At 44.5% G+C, this 17,949-nt stretch overlaps 1 protein-coding gene across 4 annotated transcripts in view; it reads right to left on the bottom strand.

Moving 5' to 3' along the window:
• Positions 1–17,742, bottom strand: part of med25 (mediator complex subunit 25) — a 42,865-nt gene extending 25,123 nt beyond the window's left edge. For all 4 annotated transcript variants that reach the window (XM_068019650.1, XM_068019652.1, XM_068019653.1 and 1 more), the window contains exons 1-5: positions 17,568–17,742; positions 8,887–9,066; positions 6,671–6,716; positions 5,085–5,209; positions 1,452–1,550 (exon numbers count right to left, since the gene is read on the bottom strand). In XM_068019650.1, the coding sequence (XP_067875751.1) occupies positions 1,452–1,550; positions 5,085–5,209; positions 6,671–6,716; positions 8,887–9,020 (404 nt within the window). In that variant the 5' untranslated portion in view covers positions 9,021–9,066; positions 17,568–17,742. The remainder of the gene's footprint in view (positions 1–1,451; positions 1,551–5,084; positions 5,210–6,670; positions 6,717–8,886; positions 9,067–17,567) is intronic.
• Positions 17,743–17,949: the final 207 nt, after the last annotated feature.

Here is a 17,949-nt window from a genome sequence, read left to right as displayed (position 1 = left end):
CATGCATTGGAGGCAGTTCAGAGAAGGTTCACTAGGCTGATTCCTGGGATAAAGGGGTTGCCTTATGAGGAAAGGTTAAGCAGGTTGGGCCCATAGTCATTGGAGTTAAGAAGAACGAGGTGATCTTATTGAAACACAAGATTGAGAGGGCTTGACAAGATAGATGCTGAGAGGACATTTCCCCTCGTGGGGAAATCTAGAACGAGGGGGTACAGTTTCAAAATAAGGGTCTCCTATTTAAGACTGAGATGAGGAGGAACTTCTTCTCTGAGGGGTTGTTAATCTTTGGAATTCTCTAGCCCAGAGAGCAGTGCAGGCTGGGTCACTGAATATATTAAAGGCTGAATTAGACAGATTTTCGATCTACAAGGGAATAAAGGTTTATGGGGGCAAGCAGGAAAATGGAGTTAAGGCCACAATCAGATCAGCCATGATCTTATTGAATGGCACAGCAGGTTCGAGGGGCCAAATGGCCTAATCCTGCTCCTATTTCTTATGTAGACCTCAAGCAACTCCCCATCACTATTTAATGACCCTGGTTGGAAAGTTTGCATGTGCACTTAGCTCAGGATTGGGCTAGGCTGTAATGCACTCCATGGTACAACAGTCTGCTGATATTTACAGTCTAAGCTCATATATAAGGAATGACCACTCAGGTGAGGAACCAGAGGCTAACTGGCACTTGTGACACTGTACACCTGCAGGAGTTGAGAGCCTTCAGAAAAGTAGTGAGGAGGGGGGGAGAGGGGAAGAAATCAAAACTGACAAAAGAATCTCTTTGGTAATTAGAATGTGCCCTTAATTGTCACGCAAATAAATCAGGGTATATTTACAGGCTGATGTTTCACGCAACATTTTTGAAAATTTCTGTATATTTAATAAATAACTGATCTATTTGCTTTTTTATTAAGACTACTGCAGAGTGAACTAAGTATAGGAAGTTTACCCCTAGCAGTGCTGAGGGAGTGCGGCACTGCTAGAAGCACCATACTTTGGATGAAACATTAAAGCCAGGCACCATCAGCCCTTTCAAATGGATGGAAAAGATCCAATGGCACGATTTCAAAGAGCAGGGGAGTTCTCCCCAGTGTCCCGGCCAATATTTATCCCTCAACTAACATCACGAAAAATAGATTATGGGGTCATTTATCGCATTGTGGGAGGTTGCAGTGTGTGAATTAGTGTCGCAGCTCTCTACAATAGTGACTGCACTTTAAAAGTTCTTAATTGGATGTAAACAGCTTTGCAACATCCTGAGGAGGTGAAAGGTGCTATATAATGTCAAACTTTCTATCTTTCCATCATCACCATTAGACCTCTCGGCACAGGAACTGCAAGCATAGATCCATATCTTGCCACAGTGTCGTATGGTGCTTCTCAAAAACCTTTTCCCTCACTTTCAAAATAACAAAAAGACTCAAAACAAAATAAGCTTCTTTCTTTCATCTTACATTTGCTCTCGCATTTTCTTGAAGTCATCGAACAGCTGCAATGCCGTACTGAGTCCCTCCGCAATCAAGCTGCAGCTCTCCCCTCCGCCCCCCATGAACCTGTGGACACAAAACAGATTATTTTGATGAAAAATAGCTCTCAATACATTTTTGGGGGAAAACAAGTAACATTTATTAAGCCTACCTACTTTTCATCAAACGCACAGACCCTCTACAATCTCACTCAAATGTACAATTTCGCCCAGAACCCATCTGCTTCAATCACCTTGCTTAGTAACTCATTATCACTGGTTCATTATCCTTTGGGTGAAAATGTTCTGCCTGACTTCCCCTCTTACTCTGAATTTTACTGTGGTCCCTTGGTGGATTGAGTCATCCATACTGTTAAAATTTTCCGATTCTCTTCCTACACTGAGCCTTAAATAGGTTATTTCATATTTTTCCCAGATATAACCAGCAAGAGACGTGATTATATTGTTTTTCCTAGTGTTCGGTTGCCGTCAGCCTCTCCGCTTTTGTAATAAAATGACCAGACCAGGTGTGTTATCAACTCACAATATGGTTCTGTATTTTTCAACAGGCAGCTTTTTTTAAAAAAAAGCTGCAGAATACTTCTTTTCATCACAAGAGTAGAAACAACTGTTAATGTGAAATGAAATCAGATTCACACAGCCTTTAACATTCTCAATTACCACCCAACCAAAAACTGGTTGGTATTTGCAAGACAAATTAAGATAGTGACAATGAAAGCTGTCAGCCATGGTTCAGCTGGAAGCACTCGCGCCTCTGAGTCAGAGGGTTGCATGTTCAAGTCACACTCCAGTGAATTGAGCACAAAAATCCTGGATGACAGCCTGTGCAGTACTGAGGGGGTACTGCACGGTCAGTGGTGCCTTCTTTCAGAAGAGACATTAAACCGACGCCCATCTGCCCTTTCAGACTGATGTAAAGATCCCAGGGCATTATTCTGAAGAACTGCAAGGGAGTTCTCCCCAGTGTCCTGGCCAATATTTATCCTTCAATCAACATCACAAAAAACACATTATCTGGTCATTATCACATTGCTGTTTCTGGGAGCTTGCCGTGTGCAAATTGGCTGCCGCATTTCCTACATTACAACAGTGACTACACTTCAAAAATACTGTAAAGCCCGAAAAGCACTTGGGACACCCTGAGGTTGTGAAAGGCGTTATATAAATGCAATTCTTTCCTTGCCACCCCCCTCCAAACTTCTGAAATCAGGTTAATTTATGCCAATTACATTTTAACAGAAAGTTATTAGTGCATGCTCCCATGCAGTGTAAAGCAGGGGGAAAAGGAACTCTTGAGATTGAGGCTTGGCCCACATCAAGACTTGAGCACAAACTCAAGAAACACTCCAGTACAATACTGAGGGATTGGTGAAGGGGTCCGTCCTTTAGATGAGGTGTGAACCAAAGACTCTATCTTCCTATTCCGGCAGATGTTAAGAAAAGCCCATGGTACAAACAGCAGTAGAGTTCTCCCTGTGTCTGGCCAGCATACTTCCCTCCAGCAACACTACTGGAAATTAATTCATCTCATTTTTATTTATTTATTATTCTTTCATGGGATGTGGGTGTCGCTGGCAATGCCAGCATTTGTTGCCCATCCCTAATTGCCCTTGAACTGAGTGGCTTGCTAGACCATTTCAGAGGGCAGATAGAGTCAACCACATTGCTGTGGGTCTGGAGTCACATATAGGCCAGAGCAGGTAACATTTGTGAACCAGATGGCTTTTTTTTCTTTACAACAATCGATGATAGCTTTCAATTCCAGATTTTATTAATTAATTGAATTTAAATTTCATCATATGCAGTGGTGGGATTTGAACCAGTGTCCCCAGGGCATTAGCCTGGGCCTCTGGATTACCAGTCCAGCGACATTACCACTACGCCACCAACTTCCCCATTTTCTTGGATTGTGTGGGGCAAAATGGCTGTTGCATTCACCTGCGACAGCGATTGCAGTTCAAAGTGTATACAGAGTGTAGAACTTACAACATAGAAGACCACCATAGGGCCCATTGTGCCTCTATGAAAAAGCCCTACAATTTCTTCCTTTTCAAGTATCCATCTAATTCCTGTCTGAAAGTTACTACTGAATCTGCTTTCACACCCTTTCTGATAATGCATTCCAGATCATCATAACACGCTGCATTAAAAAATTTTCATCTCCCCTTGTTCTTTTGTCAATTATCTTAAATCTGCGTCCTCGGGTGACTGACCCACCTGCCACTAGAAACAGTTTCTCCTTATGTACTCACCTAGCGCCCTCCCTCAGCTGATAAATCAGTACTCCTTCATGTTGAACACCACTTGGAAGAGGCACTGAGGGTAGCGAGAACACACAATGTACTCTGAATAGGGAACTTCAACATCCATCACCAAGAGTGGCTCAGCAGCACCATTACTGACCTAACTGGCCGAGTCCTAAGGACATTAGGGAGAAAATGCTCCACTGATTGGGGTTATACCCAACACAAAGAAAGATAGTTGTGGTTGTTGGAGGCCAATCATCTCAGCTCCAGGAGATCGCTGCAGGAGCTCCTCAGAGTAGTGCCCTAGGCCTAACCTCTTCAGTTGCTTCACCAATGATGTTCCCTCCAACATAAGGTCAGAAGTAGGGATGTTTTCTGCAATTATCAGCGTGTTCAGTACCATTTGCAACTTCCCAGATACTGAAGCAGTCCATGCCTGCATTCAAGCTTGGACAACATCTGCCCCACACAAGTGCCAGCTAATGACCATCTCTAACAAGAGAGAATATAACCCACGACCCTTGACATTCAATGGCATTACCATCACTGAATCTACCATACACATACTGTGGCTGCAACAGCAGGCCAGAGGTGGGGAACTCTACAGCAAGTAACTCACCTCATGACTCAGCAAAGCTTGTCCACCATCTACAAGACACAAGTCAGGAGTGTGATGGAATACTCTCCACTTGCCCGAATGAGTGCAGCTCCAACACTCAAGAAGCTCAACACCATCCAGGACAAAGCAGCCTGCTTAATCATCACCCCATCCACCACCTTAAACATTCACTCTCTCTACCACTGACACCCAGTGGCAGCATTGTGTAGCATATACAAGATGCACAACAGCAACTCGCCAAGGCTCCTTCGACAGCACCTTCCAAATCTGTGACCTCTACACCTAGAAGGACAAAGGCAGCAGATGCATATGAACATCACACCTGCAAGCTCCCCTCCAAGTCTCACACCATTCTGGCATGAAACCAAAATACCGTTCCTTCACTGTCGCTGGGTCAAAACCTGGAACGCCCTTCCTAACAGCACTGTGGGTGTACTTACACAACATGAACTGTAGCGATTCCCAGAAGGCAGCTCACCACCATGTTCAAGGGCAATTAGGAATGGGAAAAAATTGCTGGCCTTGCCAGCGACACTCACATCCCATAAATTAAATTTTTTTTTTTTTTAATAACAAGGAAGATTGTAGTTTCTCTAGACCCCTGAAAGCAACTAAAGTCTCTTAGACCCAATATTATTCTAGTAAATATTATCCGCACTCTTTCCAAAGCTTTGACATCCATCTTAAAAGGTGAAATGCCCCAATAAGGGACTGTATATAAATGTTCTTCACTTACTGAATACTGTCAAGCCAGGTGACAAACTCATAGGCACTGCTGGTGGGAGCGTGACACTGCACATACGATTCCGGAGCACAGTCCACAGTGTTAAACACAACTAAACTGTATTGTGTGCCTCCATACTGAAAAAAGAATTAAATTAATAGGAAAAAAATCAACACAATGCACATCATTTATATGGTGAACCAATGTACAGATTGAGGCTGCTTAAGTGATGGCATCACATGTGATGCCCAGATACAGATTCAATATTGGGCCAAATTTCATTTAAACAGAGCATTAACTGTGTCTGCCATTAGTTAGACTTACCCTTGCACATTTAGGTTTTTAAAAATTAGCTGCTAAAAATGAGCTGATAATGGTGAACCGACAGCAAAAGGGCAAGCAACAGAACATCTATTTGACTGATCATATGGAAGAATGGAGAAATTGATAGTGAAGAGACTGAAAAGGAAGTGTAAATCACAGTGAGTGATTTCAATGTCAAATCAGTTACTGAGAAAAAAATGAAGGGAAGAAAAGAAAGATTGGATCGAATGCGAGAGCGAGCGACAGACAGACAAAGGGAATGTAAAGAAAATGTTTTAAATTCAATTAGATCATGGCTGATCTGTACCAGAACCCCATTTAACTTCCTTTGCTCCATGCTCCTAGATACCCTTACCTGACAAAAATCTACCAAACTTAAGTCTTGAAAGCTCCAGTTGTCCTAAAATATACAGCATATTGGGAAGAAGAGGAAGAAAGAGTTCCAGATCTACCTTTTCTGTGAAAAAGCAGCTCCTCATTTCTCTCCTGAAAAGCCTAACTCTAATTTAAGATTTATGTTACTTGTTCTTGATGTCCCCCATTGCTTTGGCTCTTACAAGAAAAATAGGGATTGGAGGAATCAAAAGCTCATGCAAGACCATAACCGGACATGAATTAGCCCCTTCAGGAAGGGATGAGAGAAAATGGGGTGGGTGGGTGCAGGGAAGCAGAGAAACTATTTTTCTTCTTTCTTTCAGACACTTATGGACCTGCTATGTGCTGCTGCATTTAATGGCTTTTTTACTGCAGATTTCTAGCATTTGCCGTTTGTCCTCTTCATCTCAAATAAGTTATAGAAAGCTTGGGAGCAAGAGGTCTTGCAACAAAAAAAAAAAGTGGTTAATACACTCTTAGGAAAAAGCCACACACCATCCCTATAATTTTCCTACCATGCATGCATTATTTCTTTCTATTCTCAACGGACCGGTCCACAGATGATCGTGTCATATTTCAGTCTGACTATTTCTGTATAACCATGTCATCCTCCATTAAATTGTTACGACATGCGTTTGATTAGCACTTAAATCCTCCCTCAAAAGCAACAAGTCCACTGCCTCTGGGAACGTTCCTAAAAGTTACAGTATCAGGCAACAAATTGTTCGCAGGACGATTGCAGAGATTAACGGAATTTGTTGCGAGACATTGTCCCAGGCCCAATTATTTGGCCTAGAGATTTTTTTTTAAAAACAGTTTAGAACCAAACTTATTGCATGCTAGAATTTAAACAGCACCTCAAGGGTTCACTCAAACAAACACTCAGCAAGCTGACATACATCACCACCAAAATCCGTTTCTGCCGGAGGACCACCATTGAAATACCTGCAAAAAAAAAAAAAGACAACTCTTTACAGATCGATATCTAATCAATATTCTCTGCAATCTATCTTGAAGGGGGAAAAAAAAAATCTATACTTGAAGGACGAGGGGAAATTACAGGGCTATGGGGAAAGTGCAAGGGAGTGGGACTAATTGGACAGTTCGTTCAAAGAGCAGGCACAGGCACGATGGGTCGAATGGCCTCCTTATGTACTATATGATTCTAATCCATGATCTATCGCTGGAGATCTCAGAATAAACCATCATCTTCATTCGTCTGGGATTGTTTTGAAGCAATAACTCACAGATGACAGGTCACACTCTATCTTCCTGTACACCAAGTATATCAGAACCAAAGCTTTACTCTAGATTCCTTACAGATTTAAGCAACGCAACAGGTTCTTGGCTATCATACTTCAACTTTAGCACATTTAGAGCTGCAGTAACTGCAGCCAATAGAATTTTTCACCCATTGGCAGACCGTGGGCAACACTGCATCATTATGCCAGGAATAAATTACTGTGTCTGATTTTCTAAAGCCCAGTTCCAGTTCGAGTAGGAATTGCATTTAGTTCTCAGAAAGGACAAATTGCAAAGATCTCCCAAAATTTAAAAGGTGCTGCCCAGGGCAGAACCAAGCTGTTCAGCCTGGAAAGCAGCCAGGTTCAACTGTGCTGTATCAGCTGGTGCAAGAGTTAGGACAACTGGTGTCAGCATCTCAGAGCTGAAGGGGTGTGTTGGTGGGGGGTGGGGGGGGAAAGATGTGGGGGAAGAAAAACAAGGATTCTAGCTCAATTGCTCATTAATGACCAGTGCTCGAAAACAGGTATGGAGGGACATCAGGCGAGAACATTTCTCATGGGCAAAGAATTTACTGCAACTTACTTGAGCCAACATGTGACAAATGACTAGAAGTACTGTACAGCTGTCAGTGCCTGCGGAACTGCACACCACCATCAGTCAGCACATCCAGAAGGGGGGAAAAAGGATTTTTAAAAAAACTTTTAAAAAGTCAGCAACTGCAATGTTTTCCAGGAAAGCATTTACTAGCCAGGCCATCTTTAACTGAGCCCTCAGCTGCTACCTGGAACTAAAAGATAAACATACCAAAACATCCAAAATCAAATCACTACTTTACACAATGATAAAGCACAGTAAAACAAATCCTAACAAAGTATCATTTTATATACAAGCTGAGATCAACTATGCATTACAAAGCCCACATCATCATAAGCAATAAGGAGGGAATAAATTAAACATGGATAGATAACCATTGCTATCCTTGGGCTTGGGAAATAGGGAGGAAACCGGGGGGGGTGGGGGAAAGTTCACATTATCCAGTGGCCTCTGATCAAAAGTACATGTATTTCAGGCAGATACCTTCCATGACAAAATACCCTCCCCACACTCTCTGTCACTTGGGTAAGGTGTTAGGGTCTTGGTCAGGGGGAAAACTCTGTCTTCATTTTATTCATGACTTATAAGATAGCTAAGGTTAAAACAGAGACAGCATTTCTTCACAAAAGATGCTTGGGAAAGGGTCAAAAGCCTTGCGCTGAGAGATCAATTAAGGTAAAGTTGTTTTTCTAGCATGAAGGGCTATGAAAATACTAACATTCGCAGTTCGACACATGCGTGCTTTCCAACTAGTTCTGATCTCACCCGCAAGCAGAAACATCTTCCCTACGTCTACCGTTTCATATTCTTCACATCTATCAGATCACCCCTCAGTCTTCTCTTTTCCAGAGAAAAGAGCCCCAGTCTGCTCAATCTTTCCCTGCCTTCCTCGAAAGCCCTTCTTAAAATCCACCTGTTTGACCAACAGTCACTCATCCCTCCCAATTTTGCTTTCTTTGACTTGGTGTTCATTCGTCCCTTACATCTCTGAAGCACATTTTTTCCCTGCGATAAACAATATGACTGCAAGTTTCTATTGTGGTTTCCTTGAGGGCACTGGGAATCAACCACATACTGTGGAAGTGGGCGCGATTGGATAGGGATGGCAGGATCCCTTCCCTGTACGACAGTAATGAACCATTGGTTTTGAGCTCACGATCTCTGCGATGCTGGCACAATGCTGTAACTATTAGGCTACAGTACCCATATATAAGGAACAGTCTTTCGTTGACCTGGATTGACTCAGGTAACTAAACATCGTGCAGACTCCACTTACTCAATTGCTGGAAGAATGTAATGTTTCCGTAGAGATTCAAAGTATGGCCCAAGGTTTGCTGTTCCCTCGATAACGAAAACCACATCTGCTACCATGTTGGGAGGAGTGGGTGTATCAATGGGGGGCACAACCATGGCGTCTGCAAGTCACTGCGAAACCTCTGCTTTCACACCGAGGCAGCTATATCGGGAGAAAGAATACAGGGCTAATTTTTCTGAACAGATCTAACTCCTAATACAGGTCAGATTAAAGCACAGTGACCCCACAAAGTAATACAGTAGTTTATACAAAGTTAGATCCTATAGACATTTTCCTGGCTCGGGGAGGGGTTGAGGGGCAAGGTTGGTTGTGGAAACAGGTGAATAGTGTGGGGAAAATCAACTTCCAATTTAATTGAATAGGGATAGGTGTATTAGGTCTTTAAGGTATATAAATTTTCAATGCAATTATTCGCTAAAATCCAAAACACATCTGATATCCAGTGATTTTAGGTCAGTTAGAGGCCCAAAACAATCAAGTGCCTTGGGACATTTTATTACGTTAAAAGTGCTATATAAATACAAGTTGTTGTTGTTGTCTAGCTTAGGTTCCTTTTCATTCTTACATCACAATTATTCCCCAAGGTTAACTTTTTAAACTGGCCAAGTATATCAAGGCATCGGAGAGGGTGCAGAGGTGATTTACTAGAATTTATTTTTATTCATTCATGGGATGTGGACATCACTTGCTCGTCCAGCATTTATTGCCCATCCCCAATTGCCCTTGAAAAGGTGGCGGTGTGCTGCCTTCTTGAACCGCTGCAACCCTTGGGGCGTAGCTACACCCACAGTACTGTTAAGAGGGAGTTTCAAGATTTTGATCCAGCAACAGTGAAGGAACGCAATATAGTTCCAAGTCAGGATGGTATGTGGCTTGCAGTGTTCCCATATATCTGCGGCCCTTGTCCTTCTAGGTGGTAAGGGTTGTGGGTTTGGAAGGTGCTGTCGAAAAAGACTGTGAGTTGCTGCAGTGCATCCTATAGATAGTACACACTGCTGCCACTGTGCGTCAGTGGTGAAGGAAGTGAATGTTGACGGTGGTGTATGGGGTGCCAATCAAGCAGGCTGCTTTGTACTGGATGGTGTCGAGCTTCTTGAGTGTTGTTGGAGTTGCACCCATCCAGGCAAGTGGAGAATATTCCATCACATTCCTGACTTGTGCCTTGTAGATGGTGAACAGGCATTGGGGATTCAAGGTGAGTTACTTGCTGCAGAATTCCCAGCCTCTGACCGGCTCTTGCAGCCACAGTATATATGTGGATGGTCCAGTTCAGTTTCTGGTCAATGGTAACCCCCAGAATGTCGATAGTGGGGGAATTCAGGGATTGTTAGATTCTTTGTTTGAGATGGTCATTGCCCACTTGTGTGGCACGACTGTTCCTTGCCACTATCAGCCCAAACCTGAATGTTGCCCAGGTCTTGCTGTATCTTGACACGGGCTGCTTTAAACGTCTGCAAAGGAAACCAGACTGAGCCCGAATGCCGGATTCGGAAGTGCGACCCGACCCCGACACGTGATCAGGTCGGATAGCAGGCCTTTACATCAGTACATGGGGAAAGGCCTGCTACCTGACCCCGACGACATGCATCGGGTTCAGGTCGTGTCAGGTCGCACTTCCGGGTCCAGCAGTCGGGCTAGGTCGGGTTTCCTTTGCCTATCTTTAATTCCCATATAAGGCTATCCAACAGGGCATTGCAGTGCTTTAGGCTGCTTCAGTATCTAAGGAGTCGCAAACGGTACTGAACATTGCAGAATCAGCAAACATCCCCACTTCTGACCTTATGATGGAAGGAAGGAAGGTCTTTGATGAAGCAGCAGAAAATTATTGGGCCTAGGATACAATTCTGAGGAACTCCTGCAGTGGTGTCCCGGGACTGAGTTGATTGACCTCCAACAACCACAATCATCTTCCTTTGTGCTAGGTATGACTCCAACCAGTGAAGAATTTTCCCCGATTCCCATTGATTCCAGTTTTGCTAGGGCTCCTTGATGCTATACTCGGTCAATTGCGGTCTTGATGTCAAGGGCAGTCACTCTCACTTCACCGCTGGAGTTCAGCTCTTCTGTCAATGTTTGGACAAAGACTATAATGAGGTCAGGAATTGAGTGGCCTTGGCACAACCCAAACTGAGCAGGTTATTGCTGAGCAAGTGAGGCTTGATAGCACTGTTAGCATCCCCTTCCATCACTTTGCTGATGATCGAGAGTAGACTGATAGGGTGGTAATTGGCCAGGTTGGATTCGTCCTGCTTTCTGTATACAGGATATACCTGGGCAATCTTCCACATGGTTGGTTAGATGACAGCGTTGTAGCTGTACTGGAACAGCTTGGCTAAGGGCGCGGCTTGTTCTGGAGCACAAGTTTCCGGCACCATAGCCTTTGCAGTATCCAGTGCCTTCAGCCGTTTCTTGATATCACGTGGAGTGAATCGGATTGGTTGAAGACTGTCATCTGTGATACTGGGGACCTCAGGAGGAGGCAGAGATGGATCATCCACTTGGAACTTCTGGCTGAAGAGGGATGCAAATGCTTCAGCCTTGACTTCTGCATTGATGTCCTGGGCTCCACCATCATTGATAATGGAGATATTTGTGCAGCCTCCTCCTCCTGCTGTCAGCTGTTTAATTGCCCACCACCATTCATGACTGGATGTGGCAGGACTGCAGAGCTTAGATCTGATCCGTTGAGTGGTGGGATCGCTTAGCCCAGTCTATTGCATGCTGCTTCTGCTGTTTGGCACGCAAGTAGTCCTGTGTTGTAGCTTCATCTGGCTGACTCCTCATGTTTAGGTATGCCTGGTGCTGCTCTTGGCATGCCCACCTGCACTCTTCATTGAACCAGGGTTGGTCCCCAGCTTGATGATAATGGTAGAGTGGGGGATATGCCGGGCCATGAGGTTACAAATTGTGGTTGAATACAATTCTGCTGCTGCTGATGGCCCACAGCACTTCATGGATGCCCAGTTTTGAGTTGCTGGATCTGTTCGTAACCTTTTAGCACGGTGGTAGTGCCACACAACACGGTGGGTATCCTCAATGTGAAGACGGGACATCGTCCCAAGGACTATGCAGTGGTCATTCCTACCAATACTGCCATGGACAGATGCATCTGTGACAGGTGATAATGAGGTCAAGTAGGTTTTTCCCTCTTGTTGAATCTCTCACCACTGCTACAGAGCCAGCACTAGCAATTATATCCTTTAGGACACGGCCAGCTCGGTCAGTAGTGTTGCTACCGAGCCACTCTTGGATGATGGACATTTAGGTCCCCCATTCAATACATTCTGTGCCTTTGCTACCTTCAGTGCTTCTTTCAGTTGGTATTCAACATGGAGCAGCACTGATTCATCAGCTGACCTGGGGGGGCGGGGGGGGGGGGGGGGGGGGGTGCGGTAGGTGGTAATCTGCAAGAGGTTTCCTTGCCCACGTTTGACCCAATGCCATGAGACTTCAAAAGGGTCCAGAGTAAATGTTGAGGACTCACTCCCAACTGTATACTACTGTACCAGGGAGGAGGGCCTGTGCAGCGACTGGAGAAGCTGGGATTGCTCACCTTTGAGCAGAGAAGGGGAGGAAATCTCTTCCGCAAACGGAAACTGGCGCCAGATCAATTGTTAGTTTTAAAACTTAGATTGATGAACTTTATTAACAAAAGGTATTAATGGATATTAACCAAGGGGAGTATATAGAGTTAGGGTGCAGCTCAGCTATGATCTCACTGAATGGTGAAATAGGCCAGAGGGGCTAAATGGCCTCCTCCGCCTATACCCATGTTCCTAGATTTAATTGAGATGTTCAAAATTATGACAGGCTTTGATAGAGTACTTAAGGAGAAACTGTTTTCACTGACAGGTGGGTCAATAACCAGAGGACACAGATTTAAGGCATTTGGCAAAAGAACCAGAGGGAAGCGGAGAAGATTTTGCTTCAACACAGTGAGTCATGATCTGGAACGCACTGCCAGAAAGGGTGGTGGAAGCAGATTCAATAGTAACTTTCAAAGGGAATTCAATATATACTTAAAAAAGAAAAACATGCCAGACTATGAGGAAACAGTAGGAGTGAGACTAACTGGATAGCTTTCCAAGAGCCAGCACATGCATGATGGGTTAAATGGCCACTTCCAGTGGTAGGTTACTCTTTGATCTTATGTTATATGCTATTCAGTGACTCTGGTGACAGACTGTACATGGTTGGTAGTGTTCAATATGGGGAAAATCACCAGTATGAACCAATTCTTCCCAGCCCTGAACACAACATCGAATAACTAGGCAAAATTGATGGAACAGTTCAGATTCTCATAAAACTGACTAACCTTTTTGGGAACTAATGGGCAAAACTTTTGTTCTGGGCTCAGGATTCAGACATCAGGATAATTTCCGGGTCCCAACCCCACTAGACATGGGCGTAACATGCCCAATGCAATTTTTCTTGAATTGGCCAATTAATGACCAAAGGGTGCTCTCGCCATCCAATTAAGGGCAGTGGGCAGCCTCCCAAGTCTGGATGTCCAATAGGATGCAGGTAAGGGAGAGAGGAGGCACCTTTTCAACACTGCTAAAATCTTTGAGAATACAAAATGGCCACAGCTGTCAGACTGCCTTTGAGGGGGAAAAAAAGCGCTCCAGAGGGTGGCCTGCGGCTATTTGTAAGTCAGCTGCAGGGGATGTTTAAATAGTGAAACAAGTGCCGGTTTTCTGGTCTGCTAGCGGGAATCCACCAAGGGGGCCTACCTGCTGACTGGAAAATTCTAGTCAGCGCAGGAGAGGGAGCTTAATAGGCCTCAATTAGCTACCCACCACGTGCAGGCGGGTAGCTGTCTTACCCCCAACTTGGCAACTTTAAAAATGGCACGCTGATCCGCAGCAGGAAATTCTGGGCCCAGGCTCCTCCGATGGGCTTCAAAAATTCTGCTCACTGTCTCAGTGACACATCATTCCTTGTTAAGGGGGAAGTGAGACAGAGGGTGGTTTTACAGATGAGTTAAAACAATTGAAACACAGCCGATTTTTGAAAAGTTGGGTCACGGACTGAGCAACCTTTGTTCCTTACTGATGGCGTGTATCCCTCATGGTTGAGGAGGTAAACGTACCGTCACACAGACCAGAAAAGTTCCAGTTTGAAATCCTGGCTTCTCCCAAGTTAGCTGATCTGAGCCACGGCAACTATACAGCGACTAAAAGCGAGCTCAGTTCTAAGCAGCTTCGGGGCAGGAAGGAACAATCAACCAGGTCTCCTGCTCCTGATTGCTATCCTGTGACTCCTGCAGGAAAGTGCCCGTGGCTCATTGATCAAAGCAAGATCAGGTTTGGTTGCGATGTCGACCACAGTCAAGCTACCTATCTGCACACCCAAACATTTCTCCTTGGCAGTCCCTCGGGTTTGAGGATGATTTGCTTCCACTCCGGTTCGATGGACTCGAAGATGGCTAATAAGTCCAATGCGTGATCTGCAGACTCTTCCACATGACTGGCAGGTAGTACTTGAAGGGTCAGGTAGAGGACTAGTTTGGAGGTTTATGCACTCCCTCAGATACTTCGACTACACCTCTGCATGTTCCCGACGAAGTCCCTCGAGGTGTACCATGCCTTCCCAAATGAGTTTTCTCCATCGAGGACAGTCACGAGCCAGGGAATCCCATGAGTTGATGGGGATGTTTGATCTCTTCAGAGATGCGTCGAGGACATCTCTAAAGCGTTTCCGCTGTCCTTCTGGGAGTCTTCTGCTGCGACCTGAGGTTCTGAGTAGAATGGTTGGGATATAATGCAAAGGACATGTCCTGTTTTAGGTGATTAGCGCCCCAAGGCTGGGCAAGATGGCTTGGGAGAGGACACTGCTGTTGGACCACCTTTCTTGCACCGGATTTGGAAGATCTTGCAGAAGCACCTCTGGTGGTACTTTTCCAGTGCTTTGAGGCGCCTGCTGTAGGTTGCCCAAGTCTCCGAAGCATGTAGGAGCACAGGGATCTCTGCAGCTCAGTAAACCATGATCTTAGTGTAGGGTTTGAGATCCTGATCCTAAATACTCAGAGGCCAAAGGCAATGATGAACCTCGTTGTCTATGCCTGCCATCGCCGAGAGGTGGCTCCCAAGATATGGAAAATGGTCCACATTTTCCAAGATCTCGCCAGTGATCTTGATTGACGGGAGCTGGTGGTGTGCCGTGGGTGCTGATTGGAAGAGGACCTTCATTTTCACCTGGAGTTCACTTTCAGAGTGAGCACACATGCAAGCACCATCTGTAAAGTGAAGCTCGACAACTGAGGTTGGAGTGATTTTGGATTGAAGGCAGCGTAAATTGAATAGTTTCCCATTTGTTCTGTAGATTACCTCTGCTCCTGCAGGTAGTTTTCTGGAGCTGAGGTGTAGCACTGCAGCGAGGAAAATGGAGGAGGGTTGGTGCGACGTGCAACCCGGTCTTGACTGAGATAGGGTCTGTGGGCTCCGTCAACGAGGATCATGGCTTGCGTGTCATCGTTGAGTAGACAGAGGATGGTGAGAAACTTCCAAATTTGAGCAGGATGCTCTGTATGCCTTTGCAGTTGACAGATACACATGCACACAGATACCATCAAGTTTAAACTCATACAAAGAATCAAAGGGTTCCTGCTTCCCAAGAGCCAGGATCAGATGTGTGCAGAAACATGGGCTTAAAACCAAAATACTAAGATGGGGGTCTTTCAGTCTAAAATTCCTCCCGATTGAATCTTGATTATACAGACATTAGTCTTTAATGTTTAATGTATAAAACATCTTAAATCTGCATGCATTTCCTATCAAACATTTCCATTCTCAATTAAAGTTCCATTTTTAAGGAGAATTGTCTATGTAAACTGGTTATGCTATTACACCATCTACCAGTGGAAGCACTGTGTTAACGTGTGACAAGTTTATCTAGACAGTTTCCATTAGAAATGTGCACACTTGCATTTATATAGCACCTTTCAAAATCTCAAGTCACCCAAAAAACACTTTACAGCCAATTGTTACTAGTGTTTCCATTTTTTGTTAAATTTTGAGAATTTGTGTTTTAAAACTGAAAAGGATTTCATAGATGCTGGAACTTTTGTTTCCTTTTAAAAGGAACACCTAGTCACCAGAAGGTTTGGACTGAGTTTGAACTGTAAACAGTTACTGGAAGGCACCTGTTTTCAAATAACCCAGTAGGGTGGTTTTTGACTTGGGGAGATGGTTACTAAGGGGTGACAGGCTAAAATTAGGGAGGTCAGGAGAAAACTTCTGGAATGTTTTCCGTTTCAATTTGAACTGTTAAAAAAAGCCAGTTGGTGTTTAGATTGCAACAGAAGAACAGCTCAGCTCTCTCGCGAAAACAAATCCTATATCCAATGTTTCAGATTGCTATTTCCTCCTGTATTTGACGAAACCCATGTTTAAAGAAACCTTGTTTGTCAAATGCATAGGAACTGAAACTGTGGTGCTGCATTCCTGCTGTAAGACCTATCTGGAGCCTCTGTAACTACATCTCTAGGAAAGCCTACCCAAACTGATCATCAGCATCGCCTAGAGAGAACTGTTCTAGGAAGAGCCCATTGACAGCCGTCAACACACATTTGGGACGTCAAACCAAATCGATGGGCATCTTTCCAGACCTTCTTTTCAGCCAGCGATTTTTTTCTCTGGTTTTCTTTGTAGCAGCTTTGATCAAAAATCCCTTTTATTTTCTTGTTTAACTGGTTGTGTGTGTTTGTGTGTATGTGAGGGGTGCTAGGATAAATAAGGGGCTTTAATATTTCAATCTGTAAGTTTTACTTCACTATTGGTTAGGACTTGGTTTATAATAAAATGTTAATTTTGTTTAATAAAGAAACCTGATTGGTGTTTTATTCTGGGGGAAAAATAGAGTATATGATTGACTATCAGTAAGTGGGAAAATTTAACATGCTGTGGCCTGTGAAGAAGTGGGACTAGGATAAACAGTGCTCTCCTCCCACCTCAGTCATAATACAATGAAGTACTTTTTGCAATATAATCACTATTGTAACGTAGGGAACAATTTGCACCCAACATGATAATGACCAGACAATCTGTTTTAGGGATAAATATTGGCCAGGCCAACAGAGAGAACACCCCCTGCTCTTTTTGGTAATCGTGCCATGGGATCTTTTACATGCACCTGAAGGGGCAAAGAGGGACTCAGTTTAACATCTCATCTGAAAGACGGCACCTCTGACAGTGCAGCACTCCCTCAGTACTGGAGTGTCAGTCTGGATTATGTGGTCTGGAGTGGGGGCTTCAACCCACAACCTTCCAACTGAACCACATGTTGCAGATACAATGGCAGAATGCATGACTTTTGAAATGGGGACTAAAATCCTAGTCCAATTATTCTCTGGGTTCCCTGTGATCACCAACTAGGATGCAATAAACATACAGGCACATTATTCACTTTGGCATTTCAAAAGTTCAATTAAAAACAAAGAAGGAAAATGCATTCGCGAAATTCATGCAAAAAACAATAACTGTGAATAATTTCCTCCAAAACATGAACAGTGATAATGTTAATATTCGGGTTGCGCTTTCTATAAATAACTATCCTGCAGCAATGGCGCCTCCCTGATTCACCACAATCATTGACCCGAGAGGTTCACAATTTAAATCATTCTATGATCCTGAATAACGAACCTCGCAGGCGGTTGTACACCTTTCCACATCGCAGTGAAGGAATTTAATCCTCCTCTCTTCACCCTTTAGTTCTCTCTCCCTGCCTTCCCTCAGCCTGTTTCCACCAGGCCGCTGCACAAAAGCAGCGCGAGCATCCTCCGCTGTATCACGTGACAGAGTCGCGCCCCGCCCCTCATCTCACGTCACTCAATTACCTCGGCGACAGATGTACGCCCCCTTCCCCACGCGACTTTCCCCCGCCCTCAGCCATGTCACGTGGCTAAGCCATAGTTCCCCCCCCCCCGCCCTCAACTCGCCGTCGCTCAGCCGCGCCCCGCCTCCTTTTCCTCACCGCCGCTTCACTCAACTGCATCACGAGACAGACAGCTGCGCTGATCCCCTC

The sequence above is a fragment of the Heterodontus francisci genome, chromosome 41, assembly GCF_036365525.1.
Source record: "Heterodontus francisci isolate sHetFra1 chromosome 41, sHetFra1.hap1, whole genome shotgun sequence".
Classification (NCBI taxonomy): domain Eukaryota; kingdom Metazoa; phylum Chordata; class Chondrichthyes; order Heterodontiformes; family Heterodontidae; genus Heterodontus; species Heterodontus francisci.
This window is presented reverse-complemented; position numbering and strand designations above follow the sequence as displayed.